Source organism: Triturus cristatus, chromosome 11 (genome assembly GCF_964204655.1).
Source record: "Triturus cristatus chromosome 11, aTriCri1.1, whole genome shotgun sequence".
NCBI lineage: Eukaryota > Metazoa > Chordata > Amphibia > Caudata > Salamandridae > Triturus > Triturus cristatus.
In genome coordinates, this window is record NC_140594.1 from 861,149,908 (window position 1) to 861,172,709 (window position 22,802).

A 22,802-nucleotide genomic window follows, 5' to 3' on the forward strand; every position below is an offset into this window, starting at 1 on the left:
ATGCCCAAGTTTCAAAGCATAATTCTTTTCTTTATTCTTTCAATTGAAGTTAAAATTGCTTTAGTAAACTGGTGTTTTCCCCCATATGCACTTTCAGCGATCCTACAAATGCATGGAAATTCAATTGTTAATATTAGAAAAACACTTGTTTTTCTTAGGGTGATAAAGTATTATTTACAGAACAATCACAACAGAATAGAACTGAAGGTGCCCTTACAATTACTATGTAGGGAAACGGAATACGAAAAATCTGAACTAAAATGTTCACCTGTGCAATTACCATTATAAGATGCCTTGTCTCCCCCCCCCCCCTCTCCCCCCCCCCCAACAAACTGCCTCCTCGTTTCTGCAAAAACATTTTTTCATTATGTACATCAACAAGGCTTGGTGTGTTCAATTATCCTTGGTGAATTTCCAGAGGCACTGAATGGGGAAGAAATTCCATTAAAGAGCAAAGATTTACACATCATGCTTGCAAATAATATCCTGTAGAACCTTAATCAAGTCCTCATTGTACAAATGAGCAATTTGGAGGCAAAAGCTATTCACCAGTCACTAAACTTCACCAGCATTTATAATTTTTATAGGTTCACATGGTCTGATAATTCAAGTCCGGAAATGAAAGATGCTTAGTATGTTGTTGCATGACAGAGACAAAGCAGCACTTCACAGCAAACAGCTTGGAAAGCAAATACAAAACCACTGCATATTCAACAACACTTTCAGCCATACCTTTACCTATGAAATACTTGTCTAAATTGCAAGGCTAAATACCTCTTGTGTTTCATTACAAAGCTAGGCTCTCACAGTATTGTGCAGCAATCTACAAGACAGACTAGCAAATTGGTTGTCTTGCTATTGCCCCAAATTCCAGAGTGAAATTAGCTGGTTTCCACATCTTGCAGCCTCAATGGAGTCTTGAACCCACACCCAGCAAGAAAGTATGGAGAAGTCTGTCCAGGTCACAACAGGCAAGGTGACTGCTAGGACATTTCACTGTTGATACTCCTCTACGTTTGACGCTTCTTGTCCTCTATGAAGCCCAAGCACTCAAGTTAACAGTTCTGTATTTCTCTTTTAACCCATCACTATGCATTCCTCCCTCCTTCGCTCTATTTTTTTTACCTTCAGAACTATGAGGTATCCTTCCGTCTGCACTAAGCACTACACTAAGTGCAGAAAGTCTCGGTCTAGTTATTAACTTTGAGAATGCAAATCTAGAAAGTGTCTTATGTTGGACAGCCCTCAGAATCTACTGCTGCAGGTCCAGAAGAGGGATTGATGATACAATCAACACCACATGTGGTTGTCCTCTTTCCACATAAGGAAAAGAGGCTAGTATCCGACAATCTAGACAGCCCAGAGCTAGCATACAGGTAGATACATTCCCCACAGAAGGAAAACACCCAATCATAGCGATTCCTAAAAAACCTCGAAGGATACTGGTACACATCCCAGGTGTCACTGGTAGGACTTAAACCTTTGTTTCAGTTACCATCACCCGAGTCTGTCTTTAGAGACTGAGATTTTTAGGTAGTAAAAAATGCTGATGTGAACTAAGATCCAAGGATCAGAAAATATTCTATTACCAATTCTTTGAAAGCCAGACACTAAGTGTTGGCTTCCTGCCAATCATCTTCTCAAAAGTCTGCTTTCCTTTCTCAAATTGAATCCCACTGAAATAGGCTAAGGTTTAGCAGCAATGAGTTGAAATCAGTTGACAAGGAGCCTAAACAAGCAATTTCATTACTCAATTACTACATGGTAACTTTGCTGGGCCATTTATCGGTTACCATTCTTATGGTACTTCCAAAGAAAGCAAAAGAAAACAGACAGGCCTTTCTTCCAGTCATTATAAAAATCAGAGGCTGCTTCTTCGCACTCATGGAAGAATTTGAAGACTAATGGGATGGTTGGGTGGGGAGGAAGCCAACATTATAATAGCAGCAAGAAGAACCAGCACCTGCTAAGTCTTTTTAAATGTAATTGTAAGAACGTGGGTGGTCTATCTACAGTCCTAGTCCTAACTTCCAACCAAAATAAAGCTCTTCTCACTTGCATTCAAATCAAGAAGCTATCTAGCAGTTAAAGAGAGCTTACAACAATGGATCCTCAAAATAGATTCCACTCTTGGGGTGATCAGAGAGACTACCAAAATCCCCTAAAGTATTCATATGCATGATAATTAACAGATCTTCCCTCAACATTAAAGTGTTTATTTTAGGTCCTTCCTACATCATTTAAAGTTACTTTTGACAAAGCAAAAAAATAACTGGTTTTGGGTGAAAAGCTAGGTCAGACAGATCACAATGAGAGGAAAAACAAAGAGAAATGACCTTCCCGTATGGAAATGTCAGCCTAAAATGTAGCGAAAGAAACTGTTGGACACTGTGGATCTATAAGAAGTGGTAAAAAGGAGCTCATGGAAATACCCAGTGCGTTGGCTGGTGTAACTACCAAGCACATAGGTCAAGGAAATTACCATGCTATGAAAGGTTGTTCTTAATTTTTTCTATTATCAGAAAGATTATCCTCAGCTAGTGACCATGCACAAGAGAGGAGGATACACAAAGGTTTCAACATGTAGTCAAGATTCTCAATCAGCTGTAAATATGGAGTTATTAACATAGAGCAGAATATCTACCAAGGCTACCACGTCCTCAAACTTGCATCATGACATACCTCGACCTCTAGAAGTGCTGCGGCCTCGGGGAGCCCCTACAACTGTTCCTCCACCTCGTCCCATTAGCCTCAAGACTGCGGTACTGTTTACAGACATCGAGAAATTTCTCTGTTAAAACAAAGATACATTTAAAATTAAAAGATGCATGTGAAAGGACATTATTATTTTCGTGTGAGCCTGCTCCACAAACTCTCCCTTTCCCCCTTCTTCCCACACCATTTCAGATATCTAATCTACAAATTTGACACAAAAGAATGAAGATTGTGAACATGTATGTAAATGCTGGATGTGAAACACATCAAAACGTTCAGTGGCTAAATTGAACCTTTTTGTATGGATTAGATTTATGCAACTTGAATGATGAACCCTTTCTCTTGCTATGCATCATTTTGCTATATAGTCGGATCAAAAAAGTGCTATTGCTTTTCTCAAGAACATTTGTTTCACTGTGGGTAGAAACCATTCAAGGGGCTAATGGAACAAATACTGGTGCCATCTTAATATTTCATCTGCCCCATTGTGAGAGAATGGGCCATTAGTTGTGTGGCTTGCACAAGTAATGGATCCACATTCAGCCTCCACTAGCAACCCAACACCCCACTGTAGCACTTGACTCTCTCAGGGTAGTGAAGCAGAGTAATCCAAGGCCTACTCAAAGAAGGTGGTGTGGGCTAGTAATCACCATTCGCTGGTACGCAATAACACTCAAATAATTGTCCAGTTGGTGCATTTTCTTTAGAAAACTAAAAGTACATTTAATACAAACACATTCGACGCAATAAAACAAAGTAATGTACAAATATACATTCGAAAGGTGGAAATACCTTTGACAACTTTACATTTGACCCTCAAAGGGTCATGACCTCAAAATTCACAGTACACCCCCTTCATGCACAATACAGCACATAACCCTTATATGGGGGTGTCAGTTTACATTAGGCCAATGTTGTCCCATTTCAAGACTGTTATCACATGTCATAGTAATATTTCTTTCCATCACTAACTCCAGTAACCTTAATTACTTTGCACTTATTATGAATAGGCAAGAACTGAAACCGTGTGCCCACATTACCAATAATAAAGAATGACATCCCTGCACTATCAGTTTTAAAGCAGAACATCCTCTTCTGCACTTATAGCAATGCCCGATTACTCATAATAAGGTGCTCACATCCTCTTTAATAAAACATTGCAGCCTCTTAAGGATAAGAATTAATCAGCATTAACAACCCTTTAAGTAAAGCATTGTTGGCATCTTTGTATAAAACATTGCTTAGACTCATGGTGAATAAATCTTTTAAAGAAAGCAGCGCCAAACTGTCATGAAGAACACTTAAGTAAAGCATTTTCAAACATGTATCATGTGTCTGTCTTTTTTTTTATTTAACTATCTTTAGGCCACAGAACCTGTAGCCATGAACTTAGCCCTAGAGTATGCTGCACTCCCAGCTGTAGAGCTCCAGCCGGGGAAGTGCTTGGAAAATTAGGCAAGACTTGGAGTGGTCTTCCTTTTGAAGACCCTCTAGACTAAGGGTCGGTTTTTTAAAAAAAAAGGGTCTGGGGCTTCCTCGTGGGCGCTGCGGCTGTTCTGAAGCTCAACCACACTTATTTTTTTACGTTGGCACTGGCCACACTGTCCACCACAAGCAGAGGAAATGTGTTATCTTGGTTTTGGCGCTTGCGTACTGTAAACATAGCAAGTGCTCCTTTACAAATATGAGCAATTTATAGACCACACCCTCACGCAGTCTCCCTATGTTTACTTTTCTTCCCTGGAGGCTACGCTCCACTTTTATAAGATGGCTACATGCACTTGGATGATACTGGCGGTTATTTATATAGAAGGAGAATCTCTATTAGATATATTGAACTAGATAGCTGTATAATCCATGTGGCCAATTTTGACCCCTTGTGATATAAGAGGTTGTTGCTCCATGATTATAGGTAACGACTCAGTGCTTTAGGTCTTGAGAATATGAGTATAGGAAGTTTCCAGGGATATGACCTCATGCGTAATATATATGCAACCATGAGTATGCAACTACCATATAATATCCCGTTACAGGTGGGAACCTGGAGGCCTGCTTTAAACGGACATATATTAATTCATCCGTCACATCAATAATTCTTGTGGCACTTCAGCCAAAAAAATTTAGCACTCCAATCACCACACATCGGTGGGTGTTGAAGATTTCCGGTCCCTTCTGGTAAGCCCTTTATTGACCTTTAAAAATATTTTTTTGTTGCGACCTATAACCTCTTGGGTATAATAGCTCAACTTAATAGCCAACATTTGGTTTCACAGTATCTCAACATTATAAAAACAAAGGTGGCATCAACATACAAACCTGCACTGTGAACACCTTGACCTATAAGGTAGGCCATTTTGTTCATGTTAAACTACTAGACTTAACCATGAAGTAACATTCATTAGTAACTGACTGAAATTGTAAAATACTTTATCCCTTTTTTTAAATCAAGGTTTTTAAGAGAGGTGGAGGTAGTCATTCCCCTCTCTCTACAAGATTTTAATTCTCCAGATGTGTTAGCAAAATTGAATCCTAACATCATCTATACTGTGTTCCCCACTTTCTTTCATGTGAGCAGAGTAACTATACTAATTAGTTTCCTACGCTATGCAATATAAAGTTGAAAGTAATGTGCAGATTGTTTTCAGGTAATTTTGCTTGCTAGTGGTAATGTAGGGTGTACAAAATGTGTTATAACATGTTATTTAAAAAAAAAAAAAAAAAAGAGAAATCTATGATTAACTGCTTATTGTAATTGGATTGTCAACAACATGTACATGATAATAATTGAGTGTTTTTTGCTATTTAGAAAACTGTCCTGAAGGTGTTTATTCACGTATTCACCGAAACGCGGCTTCGACAACTGTTTTCTTACATTGATGTACTTTTTAATCAAATGTTTTTATGTGATACTGTGCTTAATAAATATTTAATGCCAATATATGGATTTTTTTGTTTTTTAATAATTGTTATGTTATGTTGATATTCCTTTATTAAATAACTTATGTTTTTTTCATATTTGTACCTCGCTGAGCACTAGCACTTGTTAAAAGTTTACGATCTATCATCATTTCATTTAGGGACCTACTTGTTTCTTACGTATGCTTCCCTTGCCCCCGATTGGATTGTAAGGGTACCTCCCTTGTTTTTTCCTTACTCTGTGTACAGCTTGTTAGCTGGGGAGATTTAATCTCCACCTTCCACCCAGAATTCTGAGGTAATGATGGCAGGCTTAAAAACGTATGGTTTCTCCGAGGACCAGTTTAACAAAATTATCAACGGTACCTCTAAAAACATCTCAACGGTCACATTAGAAAATAGTGACGAGGAACAATGGAGAACATAATGGAATTTGAAAAAGTAATAAGAACTGAACTACACGCAGTCTTTCTTATTGAATATTGTAAGAAGGGGATTATACCCAGAGGTTTGCAGGTCAACAACGAACCTAGCATTTTCATTAAAAACCAGAAGTTTAATGAAAATTGGACGTTTATAGCCAATCGTGACTGGATGTTGTTAATTATCGAAACGGCACACGAAGTACTAATCATTGAAAGAAGCGAGATAGAAGAGCTAGAACAGAGGCTTAAAGACAATACAGCCCTAGATGAAGCAAAAAAGAAGCTCGAGGAAATTCAGGGAGACATCTCAGGGTACAAGGATTATTTAGTAAACAAGAAATTGAATAAAAGGACATCTCCAAATATAACCTTGAACATGTCTACCCTTACCTCCAGAAAGATTTTTACGACAGACTGAGGGAAGATTTCCCATATAGGAGACAATGGCAACAACCTACAAAAAACTTCCCTAAGAAAAATGTTAGATTTTTTGATACATCCTACACGAGTTCAGACTCAGACAGCGATATCCAACCGGACAATAGCAACAATAAGGAGAGAGAACCCACATCTAGCTCCAGCAGGGACACTTTTTTAGAACGACACAAGAACTTCGGTCAAACAAGGGGAAGAGTGAGGGGCAATTACAACCCTCAGAATCAGTTCCAACATCGCCCCTACATGAACAAGGAGCCAGAAGAAATGGGATTAGTAGAAAAGGCCCCGGTTATTAATCTCTCATATAGGAACCTTACACAGGAGGAGGTTAATGTACTAGAAAAAGGGTTAGGATATGCCATTGCCTTCCCCGTGGATAGGTATAATTTAGAGAGGAATCTCCAAAGCTTTTTTCGCAAAATTCGATTGTAATCTCTTTCCCCTTGAAGAAGGCATTCAAACAGCTAACAAGTCAGGTCTAAAACCCAAATCGACATGGACACCCCAAATAAACTTAGTTAATAAAGACATAGAAGCCTTTGAACGGGTAGTCGATAAAAGTATCGATGACTTGCTTAATAAAACAAGCATTTACAATGCAATGGTCTCGGCATTGGTAAAGTTACAGCTATTGGCATCGCTCATGACATTTTTGTTTATGTTTTCATAGAAGTGTAGAATGGACTGTCACAATACAAAATAGTGAGTGGGTCATAAAGACACAGACTATTAAGGAGTGAAAACTAAAGTAAGAAGAGGCGATTGTGAACCGGGATCAATGTCACGACAGTACGGAGTGGGAACTCATGACACGCGTGAGGATTGTGGGCTGGCCTCTGATCTCACAAGAGACGAATATAGAATGATCATTGACGCCAGGTGAAAATTATGGACAGGGCACTAGAGTATTGAAACATTAACGGGGACGAGTCAGTAACGTCATGAGAGATGGGTCGTGTGGGCACAGGGGTCACAAGACCCAACTGGGGAATGGGAAGTTATGCAGCAAGAGGCGAGTGGAAAGTGTACTGTGATGTCATGAAAGCCGAGTGTGAGATCTGACGTTATAAACAAATCACGAGGTGTGTCTAGTCAGCCCATGTGACATGAGGTGGATGCATCAGAAACAAGAGATCGGATGAAGTAAGCACAGCCGACAGAAGCTACCAGAGACGAGTTGGGAATGTGTACTCGTGCCACAACAGACAGGCCAATATCACACTGATGTAGTCTGTGTGTGGATGTTCCGACCCAAGAACTGAGATTTCCACCCTGGTTATAGTCACTTATTGGAGTGGAAAATTGAGCATTGCAGCCCTAATCCTTACCAGAAACAGCGTACTCTCGTTGCCACAAAAAAAAAAAAAACACCCCTATCTGCCTCTGACCTCGGAGATGTCTAGCTGTTTACCTAATAAGGTCTTATTCTGCGCTAGAGGCAGTGGTGACCAGCAAGACAGTTATTTCTCTATTCATATCGAAAAACCTAATTTGATTCACACAAAAATGCTACACTCCGATGCTTAGATCTAAGTTTTGGTACTCAAAACCATCGAGAGCAAAGTAGAAAAACGTATGCTTTTATGCGGTTCTGTGTAACATAAATAACCCTGCCCAAAAAGCAACGCTTTAAATGGGCAGGACTGAAAGAATGATGGATCAGAATGGGGCAAAAACATAAAAAAAAACTCTACTTTGCTTCGTCAAATGCCCCTAGCCCCGCCTACGTGCCACACCTCTATTTTATAGAGTACTTACACTTACTTTTGCCCATTCAAAGCACTGGTGGCACCCCTTTTCGACTTAAGACATACTAGGGCCGAATGCGCTGTTTAGCCAACAATGTATCTGCATCGCTGCGTCAGAGTCACTGCCCGCTTTGCAGTATCTGACATGTGGCTGGCTGTGAACCTACCCTATCATCTTTCAATGGTACAGTCGTATTGAGAAATCTCCCCAAACCTTTAATGGCACATCCCCAACATAACAGTTTGCTTCAGAAATATAAGTTGTAGAGTAATTGGCCTGCAGATAAATCTGCCTCATTGTAAGCAGAGCTTACAAGGCGATAAATATCCCCATTTGCATCGGGGTGTAAACTAAGGCATTTCCGACACTGACTAATCCCTAAAACATGTCCTACACAAAGGTTTGGTCTTTTATGAATGGCGCGTGACTTACTGACCCGGCCATAAGTGCCTGTCTGGAGCACAGCTTGTGAGGAAACTCCTCAGTTTAGCAATTGGCTGAACCTGGAGCGTCACTGCCGCAGACTAAACCACAGCTAGCCAGTAGGAAACAGCTACACGTTTCCCGTGGTACAATGCGCATCTGGGGCTCACTAGCCAATCGCTGCTTAACCCCTGTTCCCAGACTCCATCTTCTTGGAGATGCTGTATCCTTTCCAGGCTACGCACGTCAGAGACGTAAGCCTGGCCTCGCCTGACTTGCGTCGCCACGCACGGTCTGTGTATGTTGCTGTTAATACGAAACCCGGCTAAAAATACTGCAGCAACAAGTTGCTATTGAGGACGAAGAGCTGGAGCGATGTTAATGGAGATGCTGCTGCTATGTATTCCCATTTCCGATTGTATTAAAAATCATAAAGCTTCTCACCGCCCCTGTAGTCAGTAGAAGCGAAGAACATCGCAGCAAGATGACTCGCACAGGGAAAACACAGAGGCCATCTACAGAAACAATTTCCATCTTCGGGGCAGGTGGGAATGAACAATAACAATTTAAAAACAAGGCAGAGCAAAAGGCACACCACCGCCTTTCTCCGAGGCAGAGCAGAAATGCCTCGGAGAAACGCAGCGTCCTTTTCGGATTCGGGGGCGTGTTTGTCTTTTCTCTCCTCCAGCCATTGGCTGGAGGAGAGAATGAGACTTCTTGCAAAAAACACGCCCCCGATCCGAAAAGGACGGGGCCTGATCGGAATGACTGACCTCTTCTCCAATGGCTGGCCAGCATTCAAGAGGCCAGCCAATGGAGAACAGGGGAGAAGAGGGGCGGGTGCAAGCCCCTCTTCTCCAAGTCATTAAATCTCTCGACTTCCGGTTCTGCCTTCGGCAGACCGGATGGTCCCGAGACCTAAAAAGTTGGGTCAAGAATAATCTCAATATCAGGGAAAGACATGCCCTAACCACATTAGAACAGTGCCACGAATTGACTATTAAACCGGCCGACAAGGGGGGGGTAGTATTGTAGTAATGCAAACAGACTACAACAGAAGAATGTATGCCCTTCTGAACAACAATGAGCATTATCAAAGGTCAAATAGGGATGAATGGAATGCATTGGCCAACAATATTAAGATCATTTTGCATTTAGCTAAAGATGATGAGGTCATATGCAATGATGAATTTAATTTTCTTTTCAACATTAACCCGACCATCCCTGTACTATATGGTCTCCCTAAAGTGCAAAGAAATCTACAGCATCCCCCCCATGAGACCCATTGTGTCGAGCTTCAACTCCTTGACTGAGCCTCTCAGCAAGTATGTTGAAATGTTTTTACAAAACCTTGTAGTACAGCAGAAAGCATATTTAAAGGACACAACAGCCATTATCCAAAAGATGGAATGTTTAGATTTTAATCCTGAGACGCAGTTCCTTGTAACCTTGGATATTGAGGCTTTATATACGAATATTCCTCAAGACAACACAATAGGTATGATTGAGAACCTTCTCAAGGTGGAAGGCTTAGACCTTACTCCCCATGCTACCTTTACAGTAGATTGTGTTAGCATTGTATTAAAAAATAACATTTTTATTTGACAAAGAATTCCATAAACAGATCAAGGGGACCAGTATGGGAGCCACGTGTGCTTCCAGCCTGGCCTGTCTGTATGTTTCACAATTTGAGGACATCCACATTTATAACGTGACGGCGCCCTTTTATGAGAACATCTCTCACTGGTCAAGATACATCAATGATGTGTTTATCTGGACAGGAACATCTGAGACTCTGCAAGATTTTATACAGTGGCTGAATCTGGGAGACGCCAATCTGAATTTCACGTCTCATATCAGCAGATGGGAATGTGAATTTCTGGATGTTATCATTAAACATGTTGACGGGGCCCTCGATGTTGAACTATTTAAAAAACCTACCGATAGGAATACCATGCTTCACTACATGAGTAACCACCCTATTTGTCAAAAGGACAACATTCCTTTTGGACAATTTCTGCGGTTAAAAAGAAACTGTACTAGTACTAAAGACTATGCTAAACACGCAGAGAAACGGACAAAAAAATTCTTAACTAGAGGCTACCCAAAGAGATTAGACATGCCTACAAAAGAGCCAAATACTTCAACAGGGACTCGCTCTGAGAATAAACCTAACAAAACCAGTGGTAATATCCAGCCCCTGATTTTTGTGACTAACTATAGCAATCTGAGTAACAAAATCAAGATCATCATCAATAGAAATTGGCATTTGATCACTAATAGCAAAAAAGAGACCCTACCAAAGCCCATGTTCTCATTTAGGCGGAACCGCACAATCAGGAATTGCTTGGTGCACACCTACAGAGAGAGCGCAGCCAGTAAACAACCATGCATCAATAATGCCCTTTACCAACTGGCACCTTTGCATGCAGAGGGTGTACCAATTGCAATAACATCTTGAAAGGCCACACTGTTACACATAATGGAGTTACTTGCAAGTTCAATAACTTCATAAACTGCCGGACTAAGAATCTAATATACCTAAACACATGCCCATGCTCACTGGACTATGTGGGCGAGACCTCCAGAGAAATCCGTAGAAGAATAAATGAACATAAGTCAGCCATCAGAACAAACCGAAAAGTGCCCCTCTGGTAGAACACTGGAGCAAAGAACACCACACGATTGATGACCTTAAGTGGTGTGGATTAGAGGTGGTACATATGAACACTAGGGCAGGCGATGTTACCTCAAAAAGAAACGCAAACAATTCTACATGTCCCGTCTGAATACGTTCAAAAAGGGACTGAACAGCAAAGAGGATTGGGAGAGACTCATTTGACATGCCCCCAGGCTCCTCAAACAGATACAAACGTGGTTTTGTTCATGTACTTTTTGTGACACACAGGATATGACACACAGGATACGTGGTAAGGCAATCTTGGAGAGCCTTCTTTAAAAAAACTGGCTGAGATATTAGCTTTGGGGTAATTAGTAACATCCCTTACAGATATGAATATGGCATAGCCCACTGAGGTCCTAGTTGCAACCTGTGCCCATTCCTAGATGGCCGTCAGGTTTACACTGGATTGATTGTAAATCCTTTATAATGTAGCGTGACACGGGAGATATTTATAATATTCATTACATAAACTATAGACAAAGACTCTATAATAGTTTTATTTTAAACATAAAAAACGTAAAAGTAAGAAACGCGGTATAGCAGCACCAACCCCATGTGATGTTGATTCAATATCACATCATTCAATAAAGTTTTTCAAAAAGGAAAAAAAACGTAAAAGAAAGAATCGTGGCACCGTAGTACCAATTCCACGTGATATCGATCACGTGACTATCAGGAAGCGCTTTTAAAAACAGCTACGGGGTCGAATGCTTTCAAGTATCCTGACCCGGAAGCTGTATATTGAATGCAGGGAGGCCGAGTTAACCCGATCAGGTATGTGACTCTCACCGGGCGGGCAATTAGCGGCGTTACTTATCTAGCTACGGCTCCGGTAGTAGTAAGATGTTTTATACATTGTTTACTGTCAGAGGCTGAATGGCATTCTCGAGCAGCAACGGCAGCGTTTGAGTAAAGATTGATTGTTTATAACGGACATGTTTAAGCGTCTGTCCGGTGAAAGCCCTTGTTGAAATGTAGAACTTATAAATGAGCCATTCAAAAGGCGATGCTCGCGCGTACATAAAGCATAGCAAGTGTTTCTAAGCATTATTGTCTGAAGTTTGATCGTTTTTAACGGGTGTTTTACCATTTGCCCGGTGAAGCCCTAGTTGAGATGTGGAATTTATAAACGAGCCACTCAAGCGGCGGCGCTTGCGTACTGTAAATATAGCAAGTGCTCCTTAACAAATATGAGCAATTTATAGACCACACGCTCACGCAGACTCCCTAGGTTTACTTTTCTTCCCTGGAGGCTACGCTCCACTTTTATAAGATGGCTACATGCACTCGGATGATACTGGCGGTTATTTATGTAGAAGGAGAATCTCTATTTGATATAATGAACTGAACTAGATAGCTGTATAATCCGTGCAGCCAATTTTGGCCCCTTGTGGTAGAAGAGGTTGTTGCTCTATGATTATAGGTAACGACTCAGTGCTTTAGGTCTTGAGAATATGAGTATAGGAAGTTTCCAGGGATATGACCTCATGCGTAATATATATGCAACCATGAGTATGCAACTACCATATAATAACCCTGTTACAGGTGGGAACCTGGAGGCCTGCTTTGAAAGGACGTGTATTAATTCATCCGTCACATCACTAATTATCGGGGCAGATCAGCCAAAAAATGTTAGCACTCCAATCACCACACATCGGTGGGTGTTGAAGATTTCCGGTCCCTTCCGGTAAGCCCCTCACTGGCCTGTAAAAATATTTTTTTGTTGTGACATATAACCTCTTGGGTACAATAGCTCAACTTAATATCCAACATTTGGTTTCACAGTATCTCAACATTATAAAAACAAAGGTGGCATCAATATACAAACCTGCACTGTGAACACCTTGACCTATAAGGTAGGCCATTTTGTTCATGTTAAACTACTAGACTTAACCATGAAGTAACATTCATTATTAACTGACTGATATTGTAAACAAATACTTTATACCTTTTTTTTTTTTAAATCAAGGGTTTTAACCGAGGTGGAGGTCGTCATCCTCCTCTCTCTACAAGATTTTAATTCGCCAGATGTCTTAGCAAAATTGCATCCTGGCATAATCTATACTGTGGTTAGGTATGTGTTCCCCACTCTCTTTCATGTGAGGAGAGTAACTATACTAATTTGTTTCCTACGCTATGAAATATAAAGTTGAAAGTCATGTGCATATTGTTTTCAGGTAATTTTGCTTGCTAGTGGTAATGTAGGGTGTACAAAATGTGTTATAACATGTTATTTAAAAAAAAAAAAAAAGAGAAATCGATGATTGTCAACTGCTTATTGCAATTGGATTGTCAACAACATGTACATGATAATTGAGTGTTTTTTGCTATTTAGAAAACTGTCCTGAAGGTGTTTATTCACGTATTCACTGAAACACGACGTCGACAACTGTTTTCTTACATTGATGTACTTTTTAATGAAATGTTTTTATGTGATAGTGCTTAATAAATATTTAATGCCAATATATGGATTTTTTTGGTTTTTAATAATTGTTGTGTTGACATTCCGATATTAAATAACTTATGTTTTTTTCATATTTGTACCTCGCTGAGCACTAGCACTTGATAAAAGTTTACAATCTATCATCATTTCATTTAGGGACCTACTTGTTTCTTACGTATGCTTCCCTTGTCACTGATTGGATTGTAAGGGTACCTCCCTTGTTTTTTCCTTTATCTTGGTTTCTGCGGTGCATTATGGGATGTTCCCTTTGGAAGGATGAATACTTTAGCTGCGGCTCCAGCCGCTTGTTGCTGCACCATGCAGCCTCAACCCCGGCGCTGTGTCCTTTTTACCCTTCCCATCCGGTTGGCTTCATTGGGGGCCTGAAGGCCCCCACAATCCATGAACCTTCCCGGGGATTGGTGTCCCTAGGCCTTCGGAGCTCTGAGAAGGGGGCCCCACATATGCCCCCTTCACAGGGGGCCAAAATGCAAAGTCTTCCTTGCAGCGAACCCTGGGCCCTGGCCCACCCTCGGGGTTTAGGTTCCCCCAAGGACAACCTTCCACATATAAATAAATAAACTATTTTCTCTCACTTCACAGATAAAGCCATCTCTTTCCTTAATCAAGCAATTAGATAGGGGAAAGTCACCAATTCCTTCAAGGCGGCGGGGGAACTCCCCCTCCCAAAAAATAAAAAGCTGGGGAGGCCCATCTCTTTACTTCCTTGTTTGGCAAAAATATTTAAGGCACATGTTGCCCAACACTTAAGTACCTTCTTGGACGAGTCAGCTTGACTCTCACCAGGCTGGCTTCCGGCTGGCGCACTCAATGGAGACCGTTATTTTGGCGACACTAGTTGATTTGAGGGATGGAGCAGATAAAGATGTTACACAGTCACTGGTCATTTTTGATCTCTCCGCTGCTTTTGACCGTCAGCCATCTCATTTTGACTGACTTCGTCAGAACTGCTGGCATCCAAGGCACTGCCCTTGACTGGACAAAGTCCTTTCTAGAAAATCTTACTCAGGCGGTCTGCCTTTTACTCCCCCCCCCCCCCCCCCCCTGCTAGACTGGGACAGAGGTGCTGAGGGCCACGCTGCGGTAACAAAGCCCAACACCGGTATCCGGAGTCCTCCACAGCAGCCTCACTGGCACAGTTAACGACCCCCGGAGAGAGTGGGGGGTAAAAGAGGACCATGACAACAGGGTGGACATCGCTGGGATCCTGGACCAAAGCACAGACACCAGGAAAGGCAATCTCAGGTGCCAGGCGAAAGTCGAGTCACGGTGGGGGATCAGGAGGCCCTGTGTCACTATAGGATACCTGGCACCCTTGAGACAGAGAAGGGGCAGAAATAACCCTCAGGCTACCCACGGCTACCTTTGAATTGTGATACCTGCACAGGGAGTGCCAATCAGCCCAGCCTCTCACACTCAAAGGAGCAAACCCCCCCCCCCCCCCAAAAAAAACAAAAGAAAACACAAAGGAGCGATCACTAGTAGATCGCAGAGGATCCTCTCACCCCTCTAGATCCACTGTCACACCTCACAAGGTGGTCTCAACAACAGGCGGCAGGACTCGAGGCATGGAGGGACAGGGGAGGAGAATGTAGAGCAGGGAGACAGAAGGACAACCACAGAAAAGAAAGAAGCTACGCCTAAAAAAAAGAACAAAAAAAGAACAAAATAAATACAATAAACGTACTGACACAGGAGGAGAGACAGATAGCCAACGAATCACACCCTACAGTGCCCGTACCGACCTCAAGAATGGGAAGACAATAGGGCAACCAGGAACCCACAAACGCCAGCCCACACAAGACAATCTTCCCCATCCACGAAAAGCTCCAGAACGGAAGAGGAGGCCGCAACACCAGCGTCAAGGTCAGACAAACTAGACAAAGTACTGGAGGCGATTGAACACTCTCGAGTAACGATGGAAGACAGATTTGGAGAGTTAGCCACCGAACTCAATCTACTCAGAGATGACCATCGGAAATTAGTAGATAGGGTGGCACAGGGAGACAAAACCCTCAAGAATATAGAGCCCCAAATCAAAACACAGCAGGACACGCTGATGAAACTTCAACATAGAGTTAAAGACCTGGAAGAAAAGACAGATAATTTGTAAGGCCGTTCCCGACGATGCAACATTAGAGTGATCAATCTGCCGGAAGGAGTGGAGGAGCCGCTTCGCTGGTGAACTTACGGATCGCGGGGGACTTCAAGCCCCAGGAGACCTTGCTGCTCGCGCCTGGAGGCGCTGTTGCTGTGCGCCCAGGGGGCATATTTAACGGCTCGCGGCGCCTGTCATCGCCCAACTGAGACTGGACCGGGCCAACCCTCTTTCGCCGAGACACCAGCATGGGTAAGCGAAAAGACTTATGCTCCACAGTTTCCACCAAATCTAAGGCAAAGATACCACGCAACTGCGCCTCCATTATTTCTTATTTGACTACAGCTGTGGGGGCCATAACCAACAAGATTCAGGATGTGGAAGCTCAACTGGTGTTGGGGACTGGTGGAACAGCTGAAATTGCCACCGAGGGTGCTCCATGTCCAGATCCTGTCCCCAGCCAAATAGATGTGGCTGTAAATAATACTACTAGAGACAATGACATCGCTTCTACGTCTTGCCCCAAAGGTCAATTAGAGGATAAGGGGAACACAGAACTATTAAAAGACGGGGCTGTAGCCTCTGCTAAAAAAGGGAGGAACATTTTTTCAAAAACAGGCCCGCCACCAAGAAGTTATCAACACGGAAGGGGTGTGCTGATCAACTGCCCACAGAGGAACAGATGTCCTTTAATTTGACTAATGTGGACGTCAACAGGGTTCCCTCACACATTGATTGCTTATTGGATCACTAAAAGAGGACTTATTTAAGAATGTTAAATCTGGTCTAGATCGTGTGATGGATAGGCTAACTAAATAGAGTCCAATCTTGATGACTTCAGTGTGGGAGGGAGTCAGGCTCACAAAGTAAATATCGTGGGTAACAAATCAGGTAAAGCTGAGGATGACAGGAATCTATTAACATCTTGTATCACAATCCCCGATGATGATAGGGTACCGACCCCGATAACCTTGGGTCCTTCCAATAGAATTGATGTATGTAGTGGCCAAATGGGCGCTCTCGCTAAGGGAGTTGAGAGTACCACCCAGCGGAAGCCCAACATACCAACTTTGACAGGGTCAAATCTAACATCAGGAGCACCTGCTAAACGAGTAGTGCTGAATCTGCCACCGGAGGCTTCTCCTCTAGTAGCGGTTTTAGTGAGGGTACCCCCTCTTAAAAGTAATAGCACTGAGACAACTGAGGAGCTCATTCGTAAAGTTATGTTCTGGTGCAGTCGGGCTTCTGAGGGGGGTTTAAGAGCATCTACACATATTATAATGGCCAGGCGGTTAGGAAGTGGTCCTAAAACGGAAGATGGCGATTGCATAGTGATCAACTTTGATCGGACAGATGTGGCAGGGTGGCTCCTTCATGGGAGCTCTAACTGGGTCAGGGGAGGGATCACAGCTTTACCCTTGGGTTTCTTCTATCCGCCAGACATGGGCGCTTGGGGTAGAGACAGCAAGGGGCCACAAAGATTTACGGTAGGAAAAGGGCTGTTTAGATCTATTGCCCAAACTACGTATAATGCTGTTCAGTTCCCCAGGGTAAATATTGTTGATCAAACCCGAGGCCACTTAAAAGGGAATACCACTGCAGATAACAGACTTAAAGAGAGTAGGTTTGTGACATCAAATAGATTTGCCCCATTAAGCCAGCTGGATAACAATGACTGACTAGACCCCTGTTCTGAAAGGCATAACGGGGCTGGAGTCAATAATATGATCTGTCTGAGTAAACCTACCCAGCGGGCAAAGAACGACTCAGGACAGTGTTCCAAGATATTAAGCTGGAACATAGCAGGACTCAAAAATAAGTCAGATGACACTAGGTGGAAAGATTTCCTAAGTGAGTTTGACATGAATGGGTTACAGGAAACCTGGGATACTGAGAATAACTTCTGGATGGATGGTTATACCATCTACTCGGAACCAGCTAAAGCATCTGTATCAGGCAGGGCAAAGGGTGGTCTATTGACCTTGATTTCTTTAAAAGATGCAGGTAATCACTGTAAATTGGACTCCGGTTCACTGAATTGTCTGGTGGTACAGATCTATTTTATTAATGCACCAATTTTGCTCATTGTTAATTTTTATAATTCATTTGATAAAATTACTACTAATGAACATTTGGTTAGCCTGAATTGTTTCCTTGAGCTATATAGTAGGAAACAAACTACTTATTCGGTTATTGTTTTAGGTGATTTTAATGTACATCGTTGCCATCTAAATTGCTATGTCTCGGACAGCCTGGACCCTGCTAATCATTTAGAGATGCATTTTGAACATTCATTGCAGGGTGTTTTTTTGGAGAGCACCTTGGTGGATCATGGCCTATTTTACCCCAATATAATGCATGATGGTGATGATGTCCCCACCTTTAAAGGTAGGGGAGTGCATTCCACCATGGATTATATTTTATTAGTGTAGCTCTGACCCCCCGGGTGATAGGTTACACCACTAAGTGGTCTGTGTATAGCGACCACAATCCCTTAAGTTTGATACTGGCGGGAGGTCTTAAGAAAATCCTAAAACCTGACATACCTGTTTGTACCTCCAATATACGACCAAAAGACCAGGCCCGTAGACTCAAATGGTGCTCGGTAGTGCCGGGGGATTTTCAGGTGAACTTGTCGCATACCGTTGGAAGGGAGTTGAACCTTTGTCTAGATGACAACTCGAGGGACAAAGAGGTCCTTATGGCATATACTAAAATTTGCACCCAGGTGGCCTCTGACTTTAAACGCCCTTTTAGGAAACATCAAAACAAAGGGGAGAGATGGTTTGATCGCAATTGTTCAGCTGCCCATCGAGAGTTGCTAGTGGCCCTAAAGTTTAAACCACAAGATAAGTGTGCCATAGCAGCTATAAGGAAAACATACAAATTGGCAATATATAAATGCAAAAATGAGATTAAACACGAGGCATGGAATGATCTGTCTATTGATGTTATTAAAAATAGTGCCAAATTTTGGGAAATTGTTAACAAACCCTTTTTTCAAGACTATGGACTCTCCCCTTGACTGTAACATAAAGGAGCAAGATTGGGACAATCATTTTAAATCTATATATGGCGATCAGATTAATCGAGGATCCTCGGGTACCACTTTTGAAATTGAGGCATACACTGACGTTTACGGAGTCAGAAGTAGCGGAGGCCATAACTCAAATGACCAGCAACAAAGCCTCTGGACCAGATGGTGTCCCAGCCGAACTTTTTAAGTTTGATATAATGCTTTGGTCTAAAATATTGGCCCACGTTTTTAACATGGCTTGTAAAATAGGACTACCTAGATCATGGTCAGAGTCCGTGATTGTCCCGATTTTCAAAAAGGGTAATAGAGGGGACCCAAGCTGCTATAGACCAATATCGCTCATCGACTCTGCCGTAAAGGTACTTGGAAGGGTGGTACTTCGTAAACTCACAGCCTGGTTAATTGAATCTAATACTCTATCAGATCTGCAATACGGATTTAGGAAAGGAAGAGCCACCACTGATCAGTGCCTTAATCTGCACCTATTAATTGGGAAGTATACCATTGCCAAGAAGGGAACACTATCTGGCGTTTATGGACCTTTCCTCGGCCTTTGACCGAGTGAATAGGTTCAAATTATGGGTTACACTCCTCAAGTTAGGTGTGTATAGAAATATCGTTCATTTCCTTGCGGATTTGCACAGGGATCTGACATCCACTGTGAGGTACGATAAAAGGGGGAATTGCACCCAGGGAATATGCATCGTTAACTGTGTTAGGCAGGGGTGTATTTTGGCCCCCTTACTCTTCACCCGTTACATTAATAACTTGGATCAAGTTTTAGGGGAAGCCGGCAAAGATATTCCGCGTGTGGGGGAGCGAATGATCCCGGCACTCCTATACGCGGATGATGCTGCCCTTTTGGCGAGAACGGCGGTTGGTTTACAACTTCTTTTAAACTACTTTGCTGCTTTTATGAAATCCTTGGAGTTGAGTGTCAATTTTTCAAAATCGCACACAATGATAATTGGCTCCAAGCCTAAAAGGGTTAAAACCCTCCACTGCGAGGGTAACGTGATTACTAGGGTAACCACTTTCCCTTATCTAGGCGTCTTATTTGATGACCGAGGCACATGGATACCGCAATTACATGCAAAGAGATATGTATTGCCTAGATCCACATCTGCAGTTCTAGGTTTCGCATGTAGGTTAGGGCAAAACCAATGCAAGCTTTGCTAAAAATATATGGAGCAAAATGCACCTCCATTGCAACTTATGGCGCGGATATATGAGGTTTTAGAGAGGCAAGGGGAATCCAAGTAGTTGGGAACAAATTGTAAAGAAACTTATTATCGGTGCCACAATCCACGCCAACATATATAATTCATCAAGAAACTGGGATTGGCTTTGTGGAAGATTTAATTGCAATGGCACCTCTTTTGAAATGGATTTCAACTTGGTTAAACCCCGAACTGGAAAGAGTAGTAGAAAGTAGTTTGAGATGAGTCAGAAAGTTGGGCTAGAAGATATATTGAGAGAAGTATAGGCTGAGAAATAGGGTAGTGCATTGGAAATGCCAAATTAGAAGAAATTGATAAATATATAGATCCATAAGTACATTGAAAGTATATAGATGCATAAAGGAGGTAAGTATATGTAGATTAAAGATATTGATAGAGGTACAGGATGAGAAATAGGGTAGTGCAATGGATATGCTTTTTCAGGAGAAAAGTAACAGACACACAGATCCAAGTACATGGAAGTACATAGATGCACAATGGAAGCAAGTACATGTAGACCAAAGATGATTTTTTTTTTTTACAACAATTAATCTACACAGTTGCGTTGTACGCGGATGACCTCATGGTTATGACATCAGACATCGATACCGCTTTCCCGGCAGTTATCAGCTTGGCAGTCGAATTTGGAAATGTTTCCGGTTACGAAGTAAATGCTGCCAAACTGAAACGTTGGTATGGAATGACGTCGGGAGCAGTTTTAGCAGCGGCTCAAATAATTGCCTTCGATATTTGGGGTTAAATATTATTAAAGACAGCAGACAATTTACGTTCTATGGCTGGTAACCTACTATTCTACGCAATGTTAGCGGCTCGAAGAGAAATTTGTAAACGTTGGAAAGAACCTACGCCACCATCTTTTTTTGAGTGGCGTAGTTCTCTGCTTCAGCTCTCTAAACTAGATATAGCTAGGGCCGGTAATCTTGATAGGAGAAACTATTGGAAGATGCTGGATGGGACTGCTTGAACTTGCTGGGGTTTTTTTTCCTTTTTTTTTTTTTTTTCCCCGGCTCCGATGATTAGTCTGCCATAGTGCCATCTTGCTGTCTCATTGATGGTCTCCCTCTCTCTCTTGCCCAGGCGCACATATCCTTTCCAGCATGAATAACCACAAAGATGGTTAACTGCTGTCAGCTGGCAGCAAGGGTTGAGCTGTTAGGGCGGCCGTGGTGGCTGTAGGGCTTTTATATTTGATCTCTTACCGCTCGCCCTACCAGCAATTGCTGTGCCAGCACAACGGTGCGCCCGTAGCTCCTGTTACCCAAGCAGCAGGCTTTCAGTAGTCTGGAACCATGGCAGTAAATGAGGAATAAAAAAAACAAAAAAAAAAAAAAAAAAAACAATTAATCTACATGTTTATACAAAGCAATACACAAAGATAGGTACAACTATAGTGAAAATAAATTGTGGGTGGAGGGGGCGCTAGGTTGCGCACGACCAAGATGCCCGCACACCAGTAAGGCTCTCGCCAACCGGGCTGAAAAATATCCTCTAGGTCCATCCTGAGACGAGTTCAGTGTCTCAATTGACGTTATATCGAGGTCAGAATTCCTGGAGGTCCCATCGATGCAGTGAATCCGGTTCTGGAGCGAAGATTTAAGCGGATGGGGCCTATACATCCCTGCGACTGCTACTGCACTTGAGGGCTGGTGCTGTGAGGCGGAGACAGGTTTCACGCGAGCCCGACGCGGGAATACAGGCCTGAACTTGGACGCACCATCGGCGCCGCTGCGATCTTGGAGGCCACACAAATACACAGCCGCAACGCTGAGGCACCGTGAGGGACACGCACCTGCGAGCTTTATCGAACCTGCGGCCGGCCAGCAGAAACTGCCGAGCCGCGGGGATTATTGTACTGCCTGAGGCCAGATCCCCGTGGGGCCTTGTCGTGCGCCCTGGCCGCCTGCCGGTGGAGGAGTGGGACGGAGGGACGCTCGCTCCGGCTGTGGTGCTGGGTGCCTGGCGCGGGAGGACGAGGCCAAACAAGTGAATGTGCTGGTGCCCGGAGGGGATGGCATAAATCCTGTAATTCCAAGAGCATCTAGTTCTGCTGCACGCTGGGCACACAGGAGACAGGCCATTCTGACCTGCCAGCATACCGAGTGAGCGGAGGGCGAGGGCGCCATATCTCCCATTCTGCGGGTCCAGCAGCCACTACACACATAGCGGGCCTGGGGCGGGTAGACCTCAGAGCCTGCCTTCGCACTGCCCTACTGGTATATTGCACCACAAACCTGCCCGCTCCGGCGCAGACTTTATACCAGCCAAGAAGAACTCTACTGACCTACAGAATACACGATGGGGAGAACTGACCCGAAACAACCTAAAATACCCTTTGAGGTGTGTAAGTCGTCCAAACCTGGGCCCGCGGACCACGTGGACTCAGATACAGCGGAGAGCCAGGAGGAGGACTGGAAGGCCCTATTACTCAGCATGAAAAATGGCTTGATAACCATCGACACGAAAATAGATACTATGAATGCGAGACTGGACTCTGTAGTACACAAGCTTGATCAGCATGACCAAAGACTTAAGGAGGCGGAAACCAGAATCTCTGACCTGGAAGATGGGGCCACGGAGAGCAGGGAGTGGGTCTCACAAATGGACAAACTTCTC

At 42.9% G+C, this 22,802-nt stretch overlaps 1 protein-coding gene across 3 annotated transcripts in view; it reads right to left on the reverse strand.

Annotated features, from left to right (window-relative positions):
* The window catches only part of GIGYF2 (GRB10 interacting GYF protein 2), a 1,663,629-nt gene that overhangs the window by 1,334,821 nt on the left and 306,006 nt on the right, over positions 1 to 22,802 (reverse strand). For all 3 annotated transcript variants that reach the window (XM_085634698.1, XM_085634699.1, XM_085634697.1), the window contains exon 5: positions 2,683 to 2,791. In XM_085634698.1, the coding sequence (XP_085490824.1) occupies positions 2,683 to 2,791 (109 nt within the window). The remainder of the gene's footprint in view (positions 1 to 2,682; positions 2,792 to 22,802) is intronic.